Consider the following 20,383-nt stretch of genomic DNA (forward strand, 5'->3'; position numbering starts at 1 on the left):
TCATCTACCAGTAGGTCTATATCTTTTAAATTCCAAATGATTGAACATTGATAAACACAACTTCATTATTGAGGTGGTGGACCGTTGCTCTTATTGATGTTAGTGGACTTTCTGATGGTGTTAGAGAGAGGGAATCTGGAGAGGGGATTTAGGCAGGAGGAATCAGGGGAGGGGTTCTATTGTGTGTCCACTTGACCTTTGACCCCAGGGGTCAGGGGTCAGAGGTTTAGGGGTCGCCAGCAGGAGGTCAGAGTTCAGCCGGACAGATATGACTGAACCACTCTTACTGAGCCTCTCTGATAAGAGCAGAGGCCTGACGATAAGTGGGCCGAGGGTAGGGAGGGTTATGGTAACCTGGTGGTCACAGCTCTCTATGTGCTGTAGCCTTGTGCTTCTCAACCGTTTTGTACCTCTTTGGAGTACTGCTTGCATTCAAACTAGCACTGTACACGGCTTTAGCAGTAGAAGGTTTTAGCTGTAGAAGTACATCAACTACAGATTTTGGGCCCTGCTAAGGTTAAGGCACTAATAACATAGGTCTTATATTTGTCTGTTGGGTCTCTGATAAGATGGATCTGAGGATTAGTGGGTCAGCCAGGGGAGGTTGAGGTAACATGGTCACAGTACTCCTCAAACTAGCGATGTTATTTATGGCACGACTGGACTCCAGGTCTCCCTTGTGAAATACTTCTGACATCAATGGGACAAGTAAATGTTGAACAGAAGGCACGAGTAACCTAGGTCTCCCATTACTCTGTTGGTTCTCTGGAATATATCTACCTCACTGACATTTATACCTTTATTAACTAAATCTTCTTCCTCTTCCAACCGACCCCCAAAAGGTCTTGTGAGTTACTGGGTACCAGAGTCCTGGTGGAATTCTTAATGTTTCAGTTTACTTTATGAAAGGACCACAGGCAAATAAAGTGCAACTAGGTGATATGAGAATAGCTCCGAAGCAGCAGACAATGTGTTTGATCATGGTGGAAGAGAAGATGGAGAATTGATGTTCTTCACAGATGGATATGGTGACTGATAACATCAAATAAAAGAAAACTACTAGAACCATTTTCAAAAATCAAATCAGAAAACGTTTCAACAACCGTTTCCGTAAAGAATTGAATTTCGTTTAGAAAAAGATGAGACTAAAGATTAAAATGTTGATGATACCCAAACGATGAAAGAATCTAATCTAGCATAAAGATACGTTAGGGATTAACGAATAACTTTTAATTAGACATTCTAAAAATGAAACAATTAAATTGAAAAGCTTTGAATGCAATTCAATTTAGATTAGACTAAGAATTAGACTATCCTTGATTAGATCGTGTTCAGAGGGAACACACACAGAGAGAGAAAATTACCCTGATTAGATTGTTTTCAGCGTTCAGAGAGGCAGCAGTATGCTCTGCTGAAGTGTTGAGCTGACTCTGAACATTTAGGACAAATTTAGTGTGACTAAACAGCAGACAGAGCAGAGCTGATACTGCTGGGACACACACAAAATCCCCCATGCGTCTTTATGAGCTGTGCCATAGGCAACACCGTCAGGGGGGGGGGGGGTAACTCCCCTCATGCTCCTGAAAAGATGAAGAGAATGCCACATAGCAGTCTCAACCGAGCGATGGAGGGATGACTATCCCTCTCTTTAGATGTAGTATGTATACATCTCCTCTGAGCTTAGACAACAGCAACTACAGAAAACAATTACATAATTCTCTGGATGGAAAAATTGACAGAGGAAGGTGAGGGAGGGGGGTGAGAGAGGGAAGAGAGAAGGCGGGTAAGGGTGACACCACAGCGGGGCATCACAGGCTAATTTCCCATGAGTGTCTCTCGGAATAACACGTCGATTATGTGCAGGCAGGGCTAGTGTTTCCCCCCGGGAGTGTACACACACACACACACATATTTTAGGCTGCTTTCGGTGTGCTATGAGAGTCCGAACATGCAAGGGTATTGCTGATCTTAAGGAATGTGTGTGTGTGTGTTTGTGTTGTGTTTTGGAAGGCCCTCCCCTCCTCCCTCCTCTCCCATAGCGCGAGTTCAAGCCAGAAAGAAGGGCTCCATCTGCACATCACCATGGTGACAGCCTCGTACACACACAAGGACAACACCCACCTGCCCTATCCCTCTATCCCTACCCCCATCAATGATTACTCTGTCTGTGAGGAAGAGAGAGAGAGAGAGAGTGTGAGGGTGTGTGTGTTTAGTATTGATACAGTACTCATGCTCCTCTCTCAGTCTGTCAATCTAATGGCCCTCTGTGTCTGAGATAACTGAAGGGTTACTGGCTGTCCGTCAAAGCTTTGCCCCGCCCTCAGACACTGTGCCAGAGCCCCAGCTGTACCGTAATGTGTGTGTGTGTGTGTGTGTCTGTGTGTGAGATGTCAGGCAGCGGGTACCCAGAGCTCTACTCACTCTCTCTGCTCTGTATGAATGAAAGTGATACCTCAGCGCTCCCATACTGTCTACCCTGCCCTCCCTGCCAGCCAATAGCACTCAGCGCTACCTTGCCCCCTGGAAACAATGACATCATCTCTAGCCAATAGCATCGCAGCTCTGGGGCCTGCTGCTCGCTGCAGCTCCAACGATGATCAGTTGGGACGAAGGGATGGAGATTGGGAGGGAGAGACAAGGGGAGAGGGAGGGAGGGAGAAAAGAGAGAGAGAGGGAATAGGAAGGGGGAGAGGAGAGGAGATTGAATATTGAATATTTTACTGACAGTGCAAACGGAAGATAGCAGGGCTGAGATTTGAAACAGGCTATTTCTGTGTATACTCTTAAAAACCAAATAAGATATATTTATTTTTTGTCATTTAGCAGATGCTCTTATCCAGAGCGACTTACAGGAGCAATTAGGGTTAAGTGCCTTGCTCAAGGGCACATCGACAGATTTTTCACCTAGTCGGCTCGGGGATTAGAACCAGCAACCTTTCGGTTACTGGCACTATGCTCTTAACCACTAAGCTACCTGCCGCCCTAGATTTGTGAGAGCGATGCCATAGGGGAACCATTTTAGGGATTCTGAAGCACCTTTAATGAGATGGTTCTTTGAAGAACCATACAAAAATCCAAAACCAGAAAAGTTTTGGCCCTCCAGGACCAGAATTCAATAGCCCTGCTGTAGGGTTTAAAGCCTTATTTCCATATTTCCCAGGGTGACTTTCGAGTGAATTTACTAGTACCACCCATGACTGTGTTTGCTAGTGACAGAGACATGGTTGTTGCAATCATTCATGTTAAGTCCTGTGACCTTCACCAAGTGAGATAATAAGTGAATATGTTGTCTTTTAAATAAAATTATTCAAGACACTACAATACATATTTCATAAGGCCTTCTTTTGAAGGCTTAGTTTTACCATAATACAGTGGCCTGAAACTCTTGGTTTACAGGCCACATCAGGCCTGCAAGTCACATTATGCTGGCTTGCAAAGTGATGTGTAATTCCTATTGGAATCCAGCCAGGGTGGGGATATCCAACATTTTGAATTTGTATTCACCCTGCATTCAGAATGACTGCAAGGTTGGGACGACTAAGATATGAGACTACCTTAAACATCTAAACTGGAACAACCATTTCAGTAACTGGTGCAATAAGTCCAAGTAACAGATTGGCATAGTTTAGAAAAATGTATGTTATTCATATTTGAGTAGCATGAGATTAATTAATCAATCAGTGTATTGAAACAAACAATTCTTAAAATCAACTTGCAATAGAGCATACTGGGAAATATGATAATGATGGGCGTGATTTTGCTTCAACTCTGGTTATTAATGCCAACACTGGGGTTCTTTTACACCTCTGTGTTAATTGAACTCTTGAATCAACGCTAGAAATGTTACACTTAAAAATCAACACTAGTTAACAATGGTCAATTTGCTGTGTGCAATGAAAGGGACACTGCAGGCTTCCATACATTTATAGAACCTTTTAGAATTCTGAGGAACAGTAGATGCCATGTCAAGAACCCCACACTCAATGTTCTTTATCGGGCAAGACGGGGTACTATCACGGTCAGACAGGGCTGTGTGTGTGTGTGCGCGTGTGTACCCAGCCCCACTCGGCCTATCAGAGGGCCTGGCTAATTCACACCACTGATTTATATGCATCACCAGTCCACCTATCAGATCAAACGCTGCTTCATTACCATATCATTATCAGCAGAGGAGTAGTGGACATGGGGAGGAGAGGGAGGAGAGACCGTGTGTACGTGAGGACTTGAACCCTGCATGGTCTCCCCTTTCTCTCTAATCTATTTATTTTATATGTATCAAATAGGTATGACGTCTCTCTCTCCTCTCCCTCACCCAACTTTCCTCCCTCTCAGGTCCTCCCCCTACCCCGCTCTCCCTCCCTCTCCTACCCGTCTCTCCTGTGAGGCTGGTCTGTGTGTTTGTGTGCAGTGTCAAGCCTTTCAATAGGTCACCCTGTGTTTGTGTACTGACAGACTGAGGACTCCGGACAGACCATGGCTAGTCAGCGGCATTGATGCTTTTCCTCTTTTTTTCGCCCTCACAAAGCAAAACGTCCCACTGCAGGGTGTGTCCAGGTATCGATTAGACTGGTGTGTGCGTGTGTGACTGTGCGTTGTGTTGTGCATATGCTTGCCTGTCTCTTTCTGTGTGCTCATCAGCCTGTATACACACACAGGAGATCTATTCCAACGTTAGCCTTTTATATGCACTGGAGGGCGGTTACACCGTCGACCCACAAAGGTCCTTGACCACACCAAAAGCACAAAAGCACAACTGAAAATAAAAGCGGAAATGGTGTGACTATCAGCTATTAAACCGATATTGTGCCAGTAACCGAAAGGTCGCTGGTTCTAATCCTCGAGCCGACTAGGTGAAAAATCTGTCGATGTGCCCTTGAGCAAGGCACTTAACCCTAATTGCTCCTGTAAGTCGCTCTGGATAAGAGCGTCTGCTAAAATGACTAAAATTATATCAAAATCAACCCTTACAGCCAAACCTACAAATTATGCTTAGGCTGTCATGGGCTCCCTATATTAAGTCATATTGCTTTGTATCTGCTATTGTCTTTGTTGTGATACATCAAGACTAATGGACGAGCAACAATAGATGTGCTGCTGTTCTCTGCTGCTGCTGTTGTGGTTTGATGTGATGTGATGGATGATGATTGATGTGACAGGCCCATCCCTCCTTTCTCTCTTCTTCTCCCTCCTCTCCCTCTTTTCCCTCCTCTCCCTCCTCCTCTCGCTCTTGTCCATCCTTTCCCTCAGGCCTGAAGCCAGTGGCTGGGATAGGGATTGGGAGTGGTCAGTCATTTAGAGGAGGGAGGAGATGCTGTTACGATGCTCACATCAATTCCCTCTGAGAGATTGGATGAGGGTGGGGGCAGGACGTATTACTGACCTCTGTCTACTGCATCACCATCAGAGAAGAGCCATCCATTCAGTGTCTGAATCAGAAACAATCCTTCAATCTGTGTTTCTGAATCTATTTATCCTTCATTTCACCAGGGAGTCTCTAGAGATTAAAAAAACTGTGTCTCCCTGAATTGAATGATACAGCAAGTTAGACCAGGGTTTCTTAAACTATGGGTCGGGACCCAAAGTGGGCCCTGGGCATGTGAGAGGTGGGTTGCGAGTTATGAGAATACATCTATAATGCACACTATTTCTTCTTAATTTGGGTCGTTAAAGGACGATTCGGGTCATAGCAGGATAGTCAATTTCTCATTTGGGTCTCGAGCTGAAAAAGTATAAGAACCCCTGATAGACTGATAGGCAGATTTGTCTCTAGCCAGCCCCTTTGCTTCACCATGAAACAGTTCAGTTTGGATTCCAGGCTAGCCAACTCCTTTGTCGTTGTCATAAACGTTATGTAAGACAGTGACAAAGGAGTTGAGTTTAAAACAGAAAGCGATCTGGTGTCTGTCTGGCTGTAACATCAAAGGGAGTCAGTTCAGTCAATGTCTGGTCTCATCTGCTCTGTCTTTGTCTGTCAGATGCCTCATGTGTTCCTGACTCCTCATCAGGGACATAAGTCTCTGTTTTTGGGGGAGATTAAATCTCCCATCTTTTATTGGCTTTCTGTGTCTTCATAATTCCAGCCCGCTGTGTCTTTTTAGGCAGCAACAATTAATTCAGGCCTGGCGTTTATTGATTAATCAATGGAAGGGATGCAGCGTCTCTGTATTTCTCCACTGCACCGCACACACACACACACACACACACACACACACACACACACAGACACACACTTTCTGCTCCGCTCGACTCTTTCCTCCTGCTGCTTCCTCCTCTCCTGCCTTGGGGTGGTGGGGAGAGAGAGGAGCATCGTGGGACTTGTGGTTTATCTGACTGTGTAAAGGCCTCCATTTATAAAGAACAACAAAAAGATTCCTTGGCCTCGGCTTAACACATTACCGCTTGTCACCGTGGTAATGGATAGCCTCTGGCCCCGGCCTCTGGCTCCCAGCCGACACACCACACACACACAACATCCCACACACCGACACACCGACACCGACACGGATGGGCTAGTGGAGCAGTAGCAGGTTAGTATTGATGAGGCCCCAAGACCCAGAATCCATAATGGCCCTGACCCCTGACCTTTGAGAGCCTTTAAACTGGCCATTAATGGGCCGTTCTTTCAGTGTGTGTGTGTGTTTTTTGTGTGTGTGTGTGTGTGTGTGTGAGGGGAGGGGAGGGGGAGGGGCTAAAGCACTGTCTATTCCTGACTGCTCCTAAATGCCAACGCACATCTATATCACATTTATTAGCCAGTATTTATCTCACACATTTATTTTGATATTCATCTCAGACAGATGGACAGGTTATGGTATCACCCAACAGAGTGTTATATCATTTCTGTGGTCGATATGTCTATACAAAATGAATCCATACCAATTTGTGAATCGAGAATCTCTCTTAAATATAATATATCCCAGTCAGAGGAGGTTTGTGGGTTTTTTGGGAACCTCATATGACCTGAACATTGAAATTCAGCCTACAGCCATCCAGGGTTTAATCCAGCCAATTTCCTCTTTCTCTGTGTAGATTATCCACCCGTATCCCTGTAAACCTGTTCTCTCTCCTCCTCCTCTTCCTCCTCCTCTCCTCCCCCTCTCCTCTCCTTTCCTCCTCCCTTTCTCTCCCCGGAGCCCAGTCATCAGGTTGTTGCTCCTGTTCTTGTCAGTGTAATGGGCCGACCAGTCTCACTGCTACACCAAACACACAAACTGACACACACTGACACGCACAGACAGACGCGCACACACACACACACTCACTCACACACACACTCTGATACAGGCTGCTAGACAGAGCACACACACTGACAGGCAGGGAGCAGGAGGGAAAGATAGATGGAGGAGGGAGGTGAGATAGAGAGACAGGTGTAGAAAGAGAGGAGGAGGAAGGAAAGTAGAGGAGGAGGAGGAGGAGAAGAAGGCAGAGAAATAGAGAGAGCAGGAGAGAGAGAGAAAGAAACAGTCATTCTGAGGAGCAGGTAAGTGAGACAAGTGCCCTTTCATTCGCCCTCCCTCCATCCCTCCCTCCATCCCTCCCTCCATCCTAGCCATTCCTGGCAGAATACTCACTGCCTGTCTGTACTGAGGAGGTGGACTGGAGGCTGTTGCTGGGGCTGGAGGCTGGGCAGTGACAAAGCAATGTTTTGGGTAGAGTAGATGGGGCAGTGTTACAGAGAAGTTGGGTAGTTGGGAGATGTTGTTGGAAAATGGAGGCCCAGAGAAGTCTTATTAGGTAGTGTTGTAGTGCCGTGGAGAGAGATGTACCTCGGACAGTAGTGTTATGAGTCGAGGTTGACTGAAGTCATGTATGTAGTCTACTGTTATTGGTTAGTGGAGACCCAGACCATGGGGTAGCAGAGTAGAGGAAAGCGTTGGCCACATCCAGCTATGTTTTCCCCCTCAGTTCACCCCACTGCACATTGCAGGATCGTCCCCAGCCCGGCAAGGCCCAGCCTGCCGCGACAGAGCACATTGACCCGTTCAGTCTCCTCTCCACAAGCTTCAAGGAGGAGGGAGGGAGGGAGGGGGGGGAGCCACCATGGAGAGGGAGGGGTTACCATGGCAGTATCCCCCAGGTGTGGCCCTGCTTAGTGGGCTAGGGAAGGAAGGAAGGAAGGAAGGAAGGAAGGAAGGAAGGAAGGAAGGAAGGAAGGAAGGAAGGAAGGAAGGAAGGAAGGAAGGAAGGAAGGAAGGAAGGAAGGAGCCAGTGGGTTGGTGGTAGGTGCTGGTTGATGATGGTAGATGGTGTGTTCGTGCTGGTTCTGCTGAGACAGATAGGGAGGAGGGAGGAAAGGGCTTGGTTGATGATGGTAGATGTGTTGCGTGAGACCTCTAGCCTTGCATTTTGTCAAACCTCTCAGCTGTCATCTCCTAATTGGGTAGTCATGCCCTGATTGGAGCCCCCAGCCCCCAGCCCCCAGCCACCAGCCCCCAGTCCCAAAACCCCAAGCCCCCTCCCTGGCCTTTCCCCAGTCTAATCCAGCAGCCCCCAATCCTCCAATCCTGGCCTTTCCCCAGCCAGCAGCCCCCCCAGGGCCAGTGAAAGGATGGAAGGGGGGTCAGTGGAGGGAACCCCACTTTGGGGTCTGTGGGGTGGGCAAAGGCTGAAGGATAGAGGCTGATTCACCCTGACAGGACTGGCTCTGTGATGAGTTTATCTAAATGCAAAAAAAGGACCTGTACCCATTTGGAAGGGTCACAAGGCTGTCTAGCACAGACACACACACACACTACGGACACACACACACACACACACACGGACACACACTACACACACACACGGACACACGCTACACACACACACGGACACACGCTACACACACACATGGACACACTACACACACTACACACACACACGGACACACTACACACAGACACATGGACACACACTACACACACACACACGGACACACTACACACACACATGGACACACACTACACACACACGTACACGTAAGGACACAAACACACGTAGGCGTACAGACACATTGACGGACACAGACGGACATACACATGCACACACACACACACACATACCCACACACACACACAGGCACAATCAGTGAGTTAAAGATGACCTATTTTCTATACCAAGCTGTTTCCAGATGCAGGACAGAAGTGGCTTGGGAGCATGTTGTGACCATTAAGCTGCATTCGTTGGGGGATGGGGGTTGTGTGTTTGTGTGTGTGTGTGTGTGTGTGTGTGTGTGTGCTTACTTCTCCCTTGAACATTTAACATTAAAAACAGAGGTTGAGAGTCAGGGGGAAGAGAATCAGCTCAGAGACATACTTAACAGTCAGAAATCTTTAGAGCTGAGTGCATCTCTGTATCTCTCTCACTTTGTGTGTGTGTGTGTGTGTGTGTGTGTGTGTGTGTGTGTGTGTGTGTGTGTGTGTGTGTGTTTCAGCCGCACCTTCTCATTCTCACCCACTCAGCTTATATAGTATTTTCCTCATCATCATAATCAGACCCATCATATACAGCATTTTAACAACTCTCATTAAGGAACCAGAGAGTAGGAGGAAGAAAGCTTTGAAGAGATAGATAGAAGGGGAGAGAGAAAGAGAGAGTTGGAGAGGGAGAGAGAGAGAGAGAGAGAGAGAGAGAGAGAGAGAGAGAGAGAGAGAGAGAGAGAGAGAGAGAGAGAGAGAGAGAGAGAGAGAGAGAGAGAGAGAAAGAGATGGTGCAATGAAGAGAGAGAGAGGGTGAAGAGATAGATGTTCCACAGCTTAAGGCCCCAGTGTGAGTCATATCCTGTGGCCAAGCTGTCAGTCAGTGTGGGGATAGGGGCACTGAGACCATGCTGAGTGACAAGCTCTGGAGGGGATTGTGTGTGTGTGTGTGCACTGAGAAGCCCTAAGGGGGGTAGACAGGGCATGACAGAGGAATGGAACGAGGATTTTTCTGCCACTCTGTCGCCAGCAGTAGCTGTGTGTGTCTGTGTATACCAGCAGCAGTAGTGGTGGAGTCAGTGTTGACAGTGGAGGTCACAGTTATCAGTCCCACCACCAGAACCCAGCCTACAGATATACCCGCCTACAGAGGGGATGTAGCCTATAGCCTACAGATATACCCGCCTACAGAGGGGATGTAGCCTATAGCCTACAGATATACCCGCCTACAGAGGGGATGTAGCCTATAGCCTACAGATATACCCGCCTACAGAGGGGATGTAGCCTATAGCCTACAGATATACCCGCCTACAGAGGGGATGTAGCCTATTGCCTACAGATATACCCGCCTACAGAGGGGATGTAGCCTATAGCCTACAGATATACCCGCCTACAGAGGGGATGTAGCCTATAGCCTACAGATATACCCGCCTACAGAGGGGATGTAGCCTATAGCCTACAGATATACACGCCTACAGAGGGGATGTAGCCTATAGCCTGCAGAGATGAGCCCTACAGAGGGGATGTAGCCTATAGCCTACAGATATACCCGCCTACAGAGGGGATGTAGCCTATAGCCTGCAGAGATGAGCCCTACAGAGGGGGCACGGCAGGACAAGACACCAGGAGGAGTAGGGGTCGACTGAGGAGTGACTGGAGTATGGAATTCATACAATGTAATTCTATTTATATCTGGTGGGAGAGGGTGAGGGATACGCTACTCCTCAGCGATTCCTTAGCTAAGCGTCTTCATAATTTAGTTACTGTATGTGAATGACATACATAAGAAAATAATCGTACATCAGATGAGCTTGGTGGTTATCCTAAAGCTATGGGATTTACTTTGGGTTACAGTCTGCGCCAGTCTAACGTAAGCCTTGTATGTCCTCTTTTAACATTCCTTACACTGCAACATGGCTTCTCATAGTACCGCGAGCCTGTGGTGCTGTGCAATGGGATTGATAGTGTTAGGACCAAGAGACATGGATTAGGGGGACTAGGAGGAGAGATAGAGGAGATCAGGTGAGATAGGAGCATGTGAAATAATGGGATAAGGGTGAGATGGTGGGAGACAGGATAGATAGGGGGGATGGGAGGGGTTTAAGCAGTAATCCAGGCCCCTAACCCTCTTAGAGGGGGGCAGATGGAAAGAGGGAGAGAGGGATAAAGGGAGAGAGGGAGAGGGGGTACAGAGAGGGACCTCTGCTCTGGCCCAGCGGAGGGGAGGAGGTGGGGTCCCCCAATCTCAGGCTGCTACCATAGCAACTGGGCCGGGGGAAGCTGAAAGAGAAAGGCTCTACATTCGATCATGGGCTTAGATCTAAGAGCACTTCTTGTCTGTTTCAGTGCATTCCTAATTCTTTTCTTTGCATTGTACCATTTGGGCCAGAGAGGGGGTTGGATTTGGGTTTGTTTGGTTTTTTGGTAGTAGATTGTGCATGGTAGATTGTGCATGGTAGATTGTATGTATCTTGGATCCAGTCTAAATCTCTGTGGGTTTGACTGATGGTAATGTCACCTCTGATTTGGTGATCTGCTGGAGGGGGTGGGGATGTCATTAGTTGGAGCGATTTGATTGGTCAGCAGTGAGGAAGTGGGAGGGTAGAAGGTGTCTGGGTAAATTAGGTGATGGATCATCTAGTGTTATTATTCATGACATCAGGGAGTGCAGGCACACAGTCCAACCCCAGACAACCCCGCACCTGCACCCCCATCCATCCCCAGCTAACCCCCATATCTCCCACCTGCACCCCCATCTCCATCCGTCCCTGGCCCTGCATCGCACCCCCATCTCCAGCCCAACCCCCATATTGCCTAATCAGCTGGAAAAACGAAAACCACAACCACCTGCCCGTCTGTCCCTGTCCTAACCATCCCATCTCTTCAATAAACCTGACACCTCTGTGCCTCCAGTCCATAGACAAAATGAGCACTTAAAAGAATGATGAAGTTGGTATGCATTTTAGTCTGTTGTTCTCTAGCTCCAATGTGATGTATTAGTAGTGGTATGTACAGTAAGATAGGTTAGTGTATTACTTTATGGTTAGAGTGTTACAGTAAGCCAGCCAAAACTAATGGCTTTCTGGCTCAATATTGAGATAAATGAGCTGCTGTATTTAATTTCTAATATACAAGAGGAGGACGGTGTGTGTATATGTGTGTGTCAGACTCCCAGCTGCGTGCTTTTGGAGCCAGGAATGCTGCACTCACTGTACATCGCCCTGCACCTGGCCTATTCACACACAATGAGACGTTTCCATAGCAACCAAGGCTGCAGTACAGGGGGGGTAGATGAATGGCAACTCTCTCTCTCTCTCTCTCTCTCTCTCTCTCTCTCTCTCTCTCTCTCTCTCTCTCTCTCTCTCTCTCTCTCTCTCTCTCTCTCTCTCTCTCTCTACCTCTCTCCTTCTCTCCCTCTCTCTGTCTGTGATGTTGCAATAACAAACAGTCTTGGGTTTGTGCTCTTCAGGAGATTTAGGGGTGTGAGGCTGTTACTCCAACCCACCAGGGATGCACTGTAACTGGGCCACAGAACCTGGGGCTCAGCCAGAGGATGGATGGGTGTACCACGGCTCTTTGGGAGTTGGAAGAGAAAAAGTTTAAAACACTGTTTCTCTCTCACAAATCCTGGTCCCTCTGACTCTTTCTCTCTTTCTGCCCGTCTTTCTCTCTGTCGCTCTCTGTCTGTCTGTCTCTCTTTCTGGTCTCAGTCATATCATAGAGAGCCCTGCAATTCCAATCTACCCTCCACCTACTCACACACACAGACACATAGACACACACACACACACACACATACACTGTGTGTCTACTGTAAAACCCAATTACAGGATGGTCCGTCAGCTCAGCAGCAGCAGGGCTAGTCTCTCCTGGGTCACCACGGAGACGAGGAAAAGCAATAACTCCACACTTGACCCTGCTGCTCTTTTATTGCCCAGAATCCCTTTCACACAGACACACACTTCACGCCAACTTCACTTCACAAACGTGCCGTCAAATCTCATCTGAGTGGAAACTGCTGCGGTTTTCATGCCCTCTTCCATCCCTCCATCCTTCCCTAGAGGAGGAGAGGCGGAAGAGAGGAGCAGGAGGAGGAGGTGAAGTAGAAAGTGGGGGTTTAATCAACTTATCTCAGAGAAGAGGAGAGAAAGGGGGGAGAGACCAGAAGCATACAGTGACCCGGGGCGATATGGTATTGATTGTCTTCCTTCTGGAACCCCCTCATCTCTTTCTCTCACTCATACAGACAGATAGACAGCTTCACTGAAGGATGGCTGGACACACACACACACACACGAAGAGATACAGTACTTTTAGTGATAGTCTCGCTCTAGTTTGTATAGTACAGATGTAGGATCTTCATTTGAGCCAGTTTTCTACAGCAGGTAAATAATCCTGCAGCAACAGGAAATGTGCATTTTTATGTGGATTATAATTAATGGACATTTTTGTAGGGGTTGATACATTTTTTGTTAGGGCAAATAAAGTCTGAAATTTCAAAGTGGAAATTACAAACGTTAGAAGCATTTTAAAAACTCAAATACACTACTATTTCCTGCTTTTCAGGAATATTCTCAGTAACAAAAGAGTGATCAAATTAAGATCCTACATCTGTAGAAGTGTACTTCGATAATGTTTACTCCCAGTGGGTGTTAGATAACGTAATATCTTTCCATCTAGCATCTCATCCCTGTGACCATAGAGACAGTGTTGTTATTGTTTGTTTTGGTGGTTGTGCCTCTACTGGCAGTGTAGAGATGCTGTCAGTGTGTTTACTCCTCTCTCTGTCTCTCTCTATCTCTCCCCTCTCTCTCTCTCTCTCTCTCTCTCTCTCTCTCTCTCTCTCTCTCTCTCTCTCTCTCTCTCTCTCTCTCTCTCTCTTTCCCCTCTCTCTCATCTCTCTCTCCTTCTCTCTTTCAGTTCCTCTCTCTCTCTGTCCCTCTCTCGCTCTGTCCTCCCTGGCCACACATTTCCTCATAGATCTGGACTCAAACGTAAATGTCCTTGTCGTCATTGTGGTTTTAACAGAACTTTAGAACAGTACTGTTGAAATGTGTATTACTGTAAAGTCTTGCATTCTGATTGTGTAACTGGTTGTTGGTGGGACTGTGGTGCATTATGCTGTGCTGTGTTCCTGTGCGTAGGAGTGGAGGAAGTTAGGTCATAGATTACTATATAACAGAAATGTAAAGACTGCCAAAATACTGTAAGCCTACACACACACACACACACACACACACACACACACACGTAAGAAAGGGTTTTAGTTAGAAAGGACTTCTTTTAAATCAGGTTAATGAGTGTTGGATTCCATGTACTGCATTGTACTGTGTTTGTGTGTGTGTGCGCGCATACTTTCATACGTTCCTGCGCATGTGTGTGTGTGTGTGTTGCGTGCATGTGTGTGTGTATGTGTGTGTAATGAATAGTACCAGTTTAACTGGCATCACTGCTGTCCTGCTAGCCTGAGGTATGAGCGTCTGTCTCACAGGTGTGTGTTTCCTGTTCCCTCTAGTTCTCCAAGGAGAAGTACCTGCTGGAGTCTCCACCAGAGAAACTACGCAAGGAACTGGAGGAGGAGCTGAAACTCTGCAGCAGCGATATCAGGAGCCATGGCTGGTACCATGGACACATCCCTCGAGAGGTACACACACATACAGACTACACACACATTTGCACACTTAAAGCAAGTGTGCACACACACACAAAGAAAGAGTGGTTATCTACATGCATACTGTTGTCTTCTTAGTTAGTGACGTTTAATGCACAATAAAAGTCTCATACTTTCGTTTTTTTGCCGCCTTATACCTTCCACTGTAGTATTTAGTGACTTGTCAAATGTTCCACACACACACACACACACACCGGTGTGGCCCCACAGTCCTCCTGACACCCATCCACACTCCTCCCTCTCTCGCTCTCTCTCTCTCTCTGTAGTGTGAGTTGAACCATCTGGGAGGCTCCCTCCCTCCCTCTGTGATGCTTCAGTACATTAACATAATGCTACATTCACACTGGAGTAAACAGACAGAACAGGGGGAACCCGTGGCTTACCCTCACTGCTAAAACAATACACTGTCTCCATGGTGATGGGCTCTCACGCAGCCAGCTGCATGCAGCAGCAGCCCTGTCTGTGTCTGTCTGTCCCTGCTGCTGCTGCTGCTGGTGATTGTGGTGGTCTGGCCTGTAGTAACAGCTCCCCCTGCTGGCCATATGAAGAAAGGCTTTTCTATGGAATTACACCTTTAGACATGGTGTATTCCTCACAATGTCCCCTATTATATCATGCCTCTTCATAACAGTTCTCACAGGAAATATTAGTTGTGTAAGCTATATTTCCACACTAGATGTGTGCTAAACATTGACTTAGAGCCACTTTGTGTACAGTTCTTTTCAGACATACAGTATAAAGGGTACCTCATAACAATCTAACAATGTTATAATAACTTTTAATCATGTTATGAAATAACCCTCCTAATTCCGTTCTGTCAACCTCCAGCTATCAGAGACTGTAGTCCTGCAGAACGGTGATTTCCTGATCCGTGATTCGCTGATTAACATGGGCGACTACGTCCTAACGACTCGCTGGAACCACGAGGTTCTGCATTTTAAGATCACCAAGGTCCTGGTCAAGTCTAGCACTGAGTCTAAGGTATGTATTGTAACTTGCAGACCTGGGTTCGAATACTATTTCAGGTATTTCAATTACTTTTCAATACATTTCAAAATAAGTATTTAAATAATATTTATTTGAAAAAACAAGTAGTTGAACATTTAAATGTATTTGAAAATACTATTTGGAAAGTATTGCCATGTATTTACAATTACTTCAAATACATATCATTGGAAGTATTTGAAAGAGTATTTTCTAATAAATCTTTGAAAATAATTGTGAATGTACGTAGTAATTTTATTTGAAATAACAAACAACTTAACATAAATAGGTCTTGTTTCACTGTTTAATCACAATATGCAGCCCATTTTTATTTTATCTTTATTTAACTAGGCAAGTCAATTAAGAACAAATTCTTATTTACAATGATGGCCTACACCGGCCAAACCCGGACGACGCTGGGCCAATTGTGCGCCGCCCTATGGGACTCCCAATCGCGGCTGGTTGTGATACAGCCTGGAATCGATCCAGGGGGTCTGTAGTGACGCCTCAAGCACTGAGATGCAGTGCCTTAGACCGCTGCGCCACTCGGGAGCCCATACTTTACATTGGTGTCGCATGAAAGAGGGCAAGATGCAATGTTACATTTAAAAAACATCTGAGTTTCAAAAAGCTCGTCAGACATTGAGTAGCAATCTGGTCTGAAGATACGCCCTCCAATGCTGAAAAGCAGCGCCACAGCTGCAGAGGATGCTGGGACATGTAGGTACAGCAGTAAACTCCACTCAGTGTTTGGTATGTTTGACTGTGTGTCTTCCAGAATTTCAGAGGATAAAGCTTGGTGGAAGATATGGGGTGATGAGGTAATCATCAATTTCTCGATCCTTTGGAGTACATGCAGCCACGCTTGGTTGTTCCATGCAACCGAACAGTGTGTCCAATCAACTTTGTTGGTGGTGGGGGCTCACTGTGTGGGACATCCTGTGTTGTGCTGGTGAACTTTGTGTCCAGATCTGCACTAAGGGCAGCCTTCTCAGTGGCATTGCACCATGCCAGTTTAAAGCGTGGATCCAAGACTGAGGCAATCTGGTATGGCTTCTTCTGCTCATAAACAGTCAGGCGCTTCTCAACTGCTTCTTTCAGGTTTTTGACAAGCTTTCCATTGTACCTGGTAGAGCAATTGGTGAGATGTTTAGTCAGTCCTCTGATGCATGGAATGATGTAGCTGGCTATGATGATGTCAGATCCTTGCACACAATCTGTGGCAACCTCAAAGGGGGTTAGGATGTCCACAGCATCAGCACTGACATACTTCTTGTGCATGGATAGCTTGGTGACAGGCAGTGTGTTATGCTTTTCTTCACCCGCATCGAGAAAATAATTTTCAGTTGAGAGTTCCACTTTGTGACAGTGGCTGGTTGCAGACAATTCTTCCCTTCAAAGAGATCCTGTGCAAATGTTGACTTGCAGTAGTGGGACAGATTCTTGGAGGCTTTGGAAATGGCTTTGTTGAGGTTATCTGCATATTTAAAGCCATATAAACATTTTAGAGCAATATTTGAGGGTATTTGAAATGTTTGGGAAGAAAATATTTGAAAATTGTTTCAAATAGTATTCCAGGAATGTATTAGAAAATACTTTCAAAACTATTTGGTAGACAATATACACTACCAGTCAAAAGCTTGGACACACCTACTCATTCAAGGGTTTTTCTTTATTTATTACTATTTACTACATTGTAGAATAATAGCGGAGACATCAAAACTACGAAATAACACATATGGAATCATGTAGTAACCAAAAAAGTGTTAAACAAATCAAAATATATTTTATATTTGAGATTCTTCAAAGTAGCCACCCTTTGCCTTGATGACAGCTTTGCACACTCTTGGCATTCTCTCAACCAGCTTCACCTGGAATGCTTTTCCAACAGTCTTGAAGGAGTTCCCACATATGCTGAGCACTTGTTGGCTACTTTTCCTTCACTCTGCGGTCCAACTCATCCCAAACCATCTCAATTGGCTTGAGGTCGGGTGATTGTGGAGGCCAGGTCATCTGATGCAGCACTCCATCACTCTCCTTCTGGGTCAAATAGCCCTTACACAGCCTGGAGGTGTGTTGGGTCATTGTCCTGTTGAAAAACAAATGATAGTCCCACTAAGCGCAAACCAGATGGAAGGCGTATCACTGCAGAATGCTGTGGTAGCCATGCTGGTTAAGTGTGCCTTGAATTCTAAATAAATCACTGACAGTGTCACCAGCAAAGCACCCCCACACCATCACACCTACTCCACAATGCTTCACAGAGGGAACCACACATGTGGAGATCATCCGTTCACCTTCCGTGGTTGGAACCAAAAATCTCAAATTTGGACTCATCAGACCAATGGACAGATTTCCACCGGTCTAATGTCCATTGCTCGTCTTTCTTGGCTCAAGCAAGTCTCTTCTTCTTATTGGTGTCCTTTAGCAGTGGTTTCTTTGCAGCAATTCGACCATGAAGGCCTGATTCACGCAGTCTCCTCTGAACAGTTGATGTTGCGATGTGTCTGTTACTTGAACTCTGTGAAGCTTTTATTTGGGCTGCAATATCTGAGGCTGGTAACTCTAATGAACTTATCCTCTGCGGCAGAGGTAACTCTGGGTCTTCCTTTCCTGTGGCGGTCCTCATGAGAGCCAGTTTCATCATAGCGCTTAATGGTTTTTGCGACTGCACTTGAAGAAACGTTCAAAGTTATTGAAATGGTAATTTATTATAATTAGTGTTACCCTACGTCATACTTCTATCATGTTCCAATACATCATTATATATTACAAGATGGGTAATCATTTAATGTAACTCAAACAATTGCAGTGCTGCTTTTCACATTTATTCTTATAACAAGACATGGACTGATGCAGAACCTACATCTCCATGTAAATGCAACTGGTATCTTAGTGGAAGACACACAAAGGATGCAGTTTCAACTCTGTTACACTGTCAGTAATTACACTGCTCTTTTATTAATAGCATAAATGAGAAGTATAGTAAACGAACAAATGAAAATGGCAGATACTGCTCTTTGCTTTGGTATTACCCTGCAATTTGTAACATATCATGCCAAGGAAGAAGGCAGTTACTGCCGTTTAAGGGTCAAAGGTAATGTCAGAAGTCAGGGTCAACATGAATAAAAAATGAACTCATAGTAAGACAACAGATCACTACATCTCCAATGATCTCCCTAGAATTCATTTGGCTGGACAATTAAAAAAACTTTGAAGCCATTTTTCTCAGTTCCACACTATGAGCAGTTACTGCCTTTATGCTTGGTAGGGCAGTTCTGTGTACCTACCTTGTCACAACACAACTGATTGTCTCAAACGCATTAAGTTTTAACAAGGCACACCTGCTAATTGAAATGCATTCCAGGTGACTACCTCATGAAGCTGGTTGAGAGAATGCAAAGAGTGTGCAAAGCTGTCATCAAGGCAAAGGGTGGCTACTTTGAAGAATCTCAAATATCAAATATATTTTGATTTGTTTAACACTTTTTTGGTTACTACATGATTCCATATGTGTTATTTCATAGTTCTGATGTCTTCACTATTATTCTACAAAAAAACAAAATAAAAACCCTTGAATGAGTAGGTGTGTCCAAACTTTTGACTGGTACGGTGTACACTACCGGTCAAAATTTTTAGAACACCCCCATTTTTCCAGTTTTTATTGTAATCTAAGCAGTTCAAGTCCAGTGAGTAACCTGAAATGGTACAAATGTAAGCGGTAAACTGCCAGAGGCAAAATATATATATATGTAGTTGACCAAAAACAGAAAAATAATGCATTTTTCAGGGAATAAGAAATGGGTTAACAATTTACAGCTGTTCTGCAGCAATGGAAGTAAATTAAGCCTTGAAAGTTGATGCTAACAATTCCTACAGGTGTCCCAACTTTTGTTGATTACTTACAAACCCTCTGTCTTTATAAAAGCAGTGTTGGAACAGACTGTGTTAATACACCCTCTTAAGCATTATTTGGACAGTATTGTACTGCAGGAAGTAGTATATTGTAATCAAAATGGCGAGAAAAAGGCAATTAACAAAGGAAGACAGACAGACCATTATAACCCTTAAAAGTGTAGGTCTTTCCTTTAGAGAAATTGCAAAGAAAGCCAAGGTGTCAGCGAGTACAATTTCCTACACCATCAAAAGGCACTTGGAAACTGGAGGAAACTCTGACAGGAATAGGTCTGGCAGACCCAAAGCCAAAACAGAATCAGAAGACAAGTTTCTCAGAGTCAACAGCTTGCGTGATAGGCGGCTCACAGAACAACAGCTTCAAGCACAGATTAACACTGGTCGAAGTAAGCAAGTCTCAGTTTCAACTGTGAAGAGAAGACTTCGAGCTGCAGGTTGGACAGGTCGAGCGGCAGTAAGAAACCATTGGTAAGATGGCAAAATAAGAAAAAGAGGCTTGCCTGGACCATGACGCACTGCCAGTGGACTACTGAAGACTGAAAGAAGGTATTATGGACCGATGAATAAAAATATGAAATCTTCGGTTCATCACGCAGGGTTTTTGTATGCTGTCGAGTAGGCGAAAGGATGGTTCCTCAGTGTGTGACGCCAACTGTCAAACATGGAGGAGGAAGCGTGATGGTCTGGGGCTCTTTTGCTGGATCCATAGTCAGCGACTTGCACAGAGTGAGTGGCACCCTGAACCAAAACGGCTACCACAGCATTTTGCAGCGCCATGCAATACCATCTAGTGTACGCCTAGTTGGTAAGGGGTTCATCCTACAGCCAGATAATGACCCAAAACACAGAACTCAGAACTACCTTAGAAGAAAATAACAAGACGGTAGGCTTCAAATCATGGAATGGCCAGCACAGTCTC

The 20,383-nt window shown here is 45.6% G+C and overlaps 1 protein-coding gene across 3 annotated transcripts in view; it reads left to right on the forward strand.

The window, feature by feature from the left end:
• Window positions 1–20,383, forward strand: part of sh2d3ca (SH2 domain containing 3Ca) — a 40,910-nt gene that overhangs the window by 11,427 nt on the left and 9,100 nt on the right. For all 3 annotated transcript variants that reach the window (XM_045225407.1, XM_041899007.2, XM_045225406.1), the window contains exons 2-3: window positions 14,410–14,538; window positions 15,394–15,546. In XM_045225407.1, coding sequence (XP_045081342.1) covers window positions 14,410–14,538; window positions 15,394–15,546 — 282 coding nt within the window. The remainder of the gene's footprint in view (window positions 1–14,409; window positions 14,539–15,393; window positions 15,547–20,383) is intronic.

This window comes from Coregonus clupeaformis, chromosome 15 (assembly GCF_020615455.1).
Source record: "Coregonus clupeaformis isolate EN_2021a chromosome 15, ASM2061545v1, whole genome shotgun sequence".
Taxonomy (NCBI): domain Eukaryota; kingdom Metazoa; phylum Chordata; class Actinopteri; order Salmoniformes; family Salmonidae; genus Coregonus; species Coregonus clupeaformis.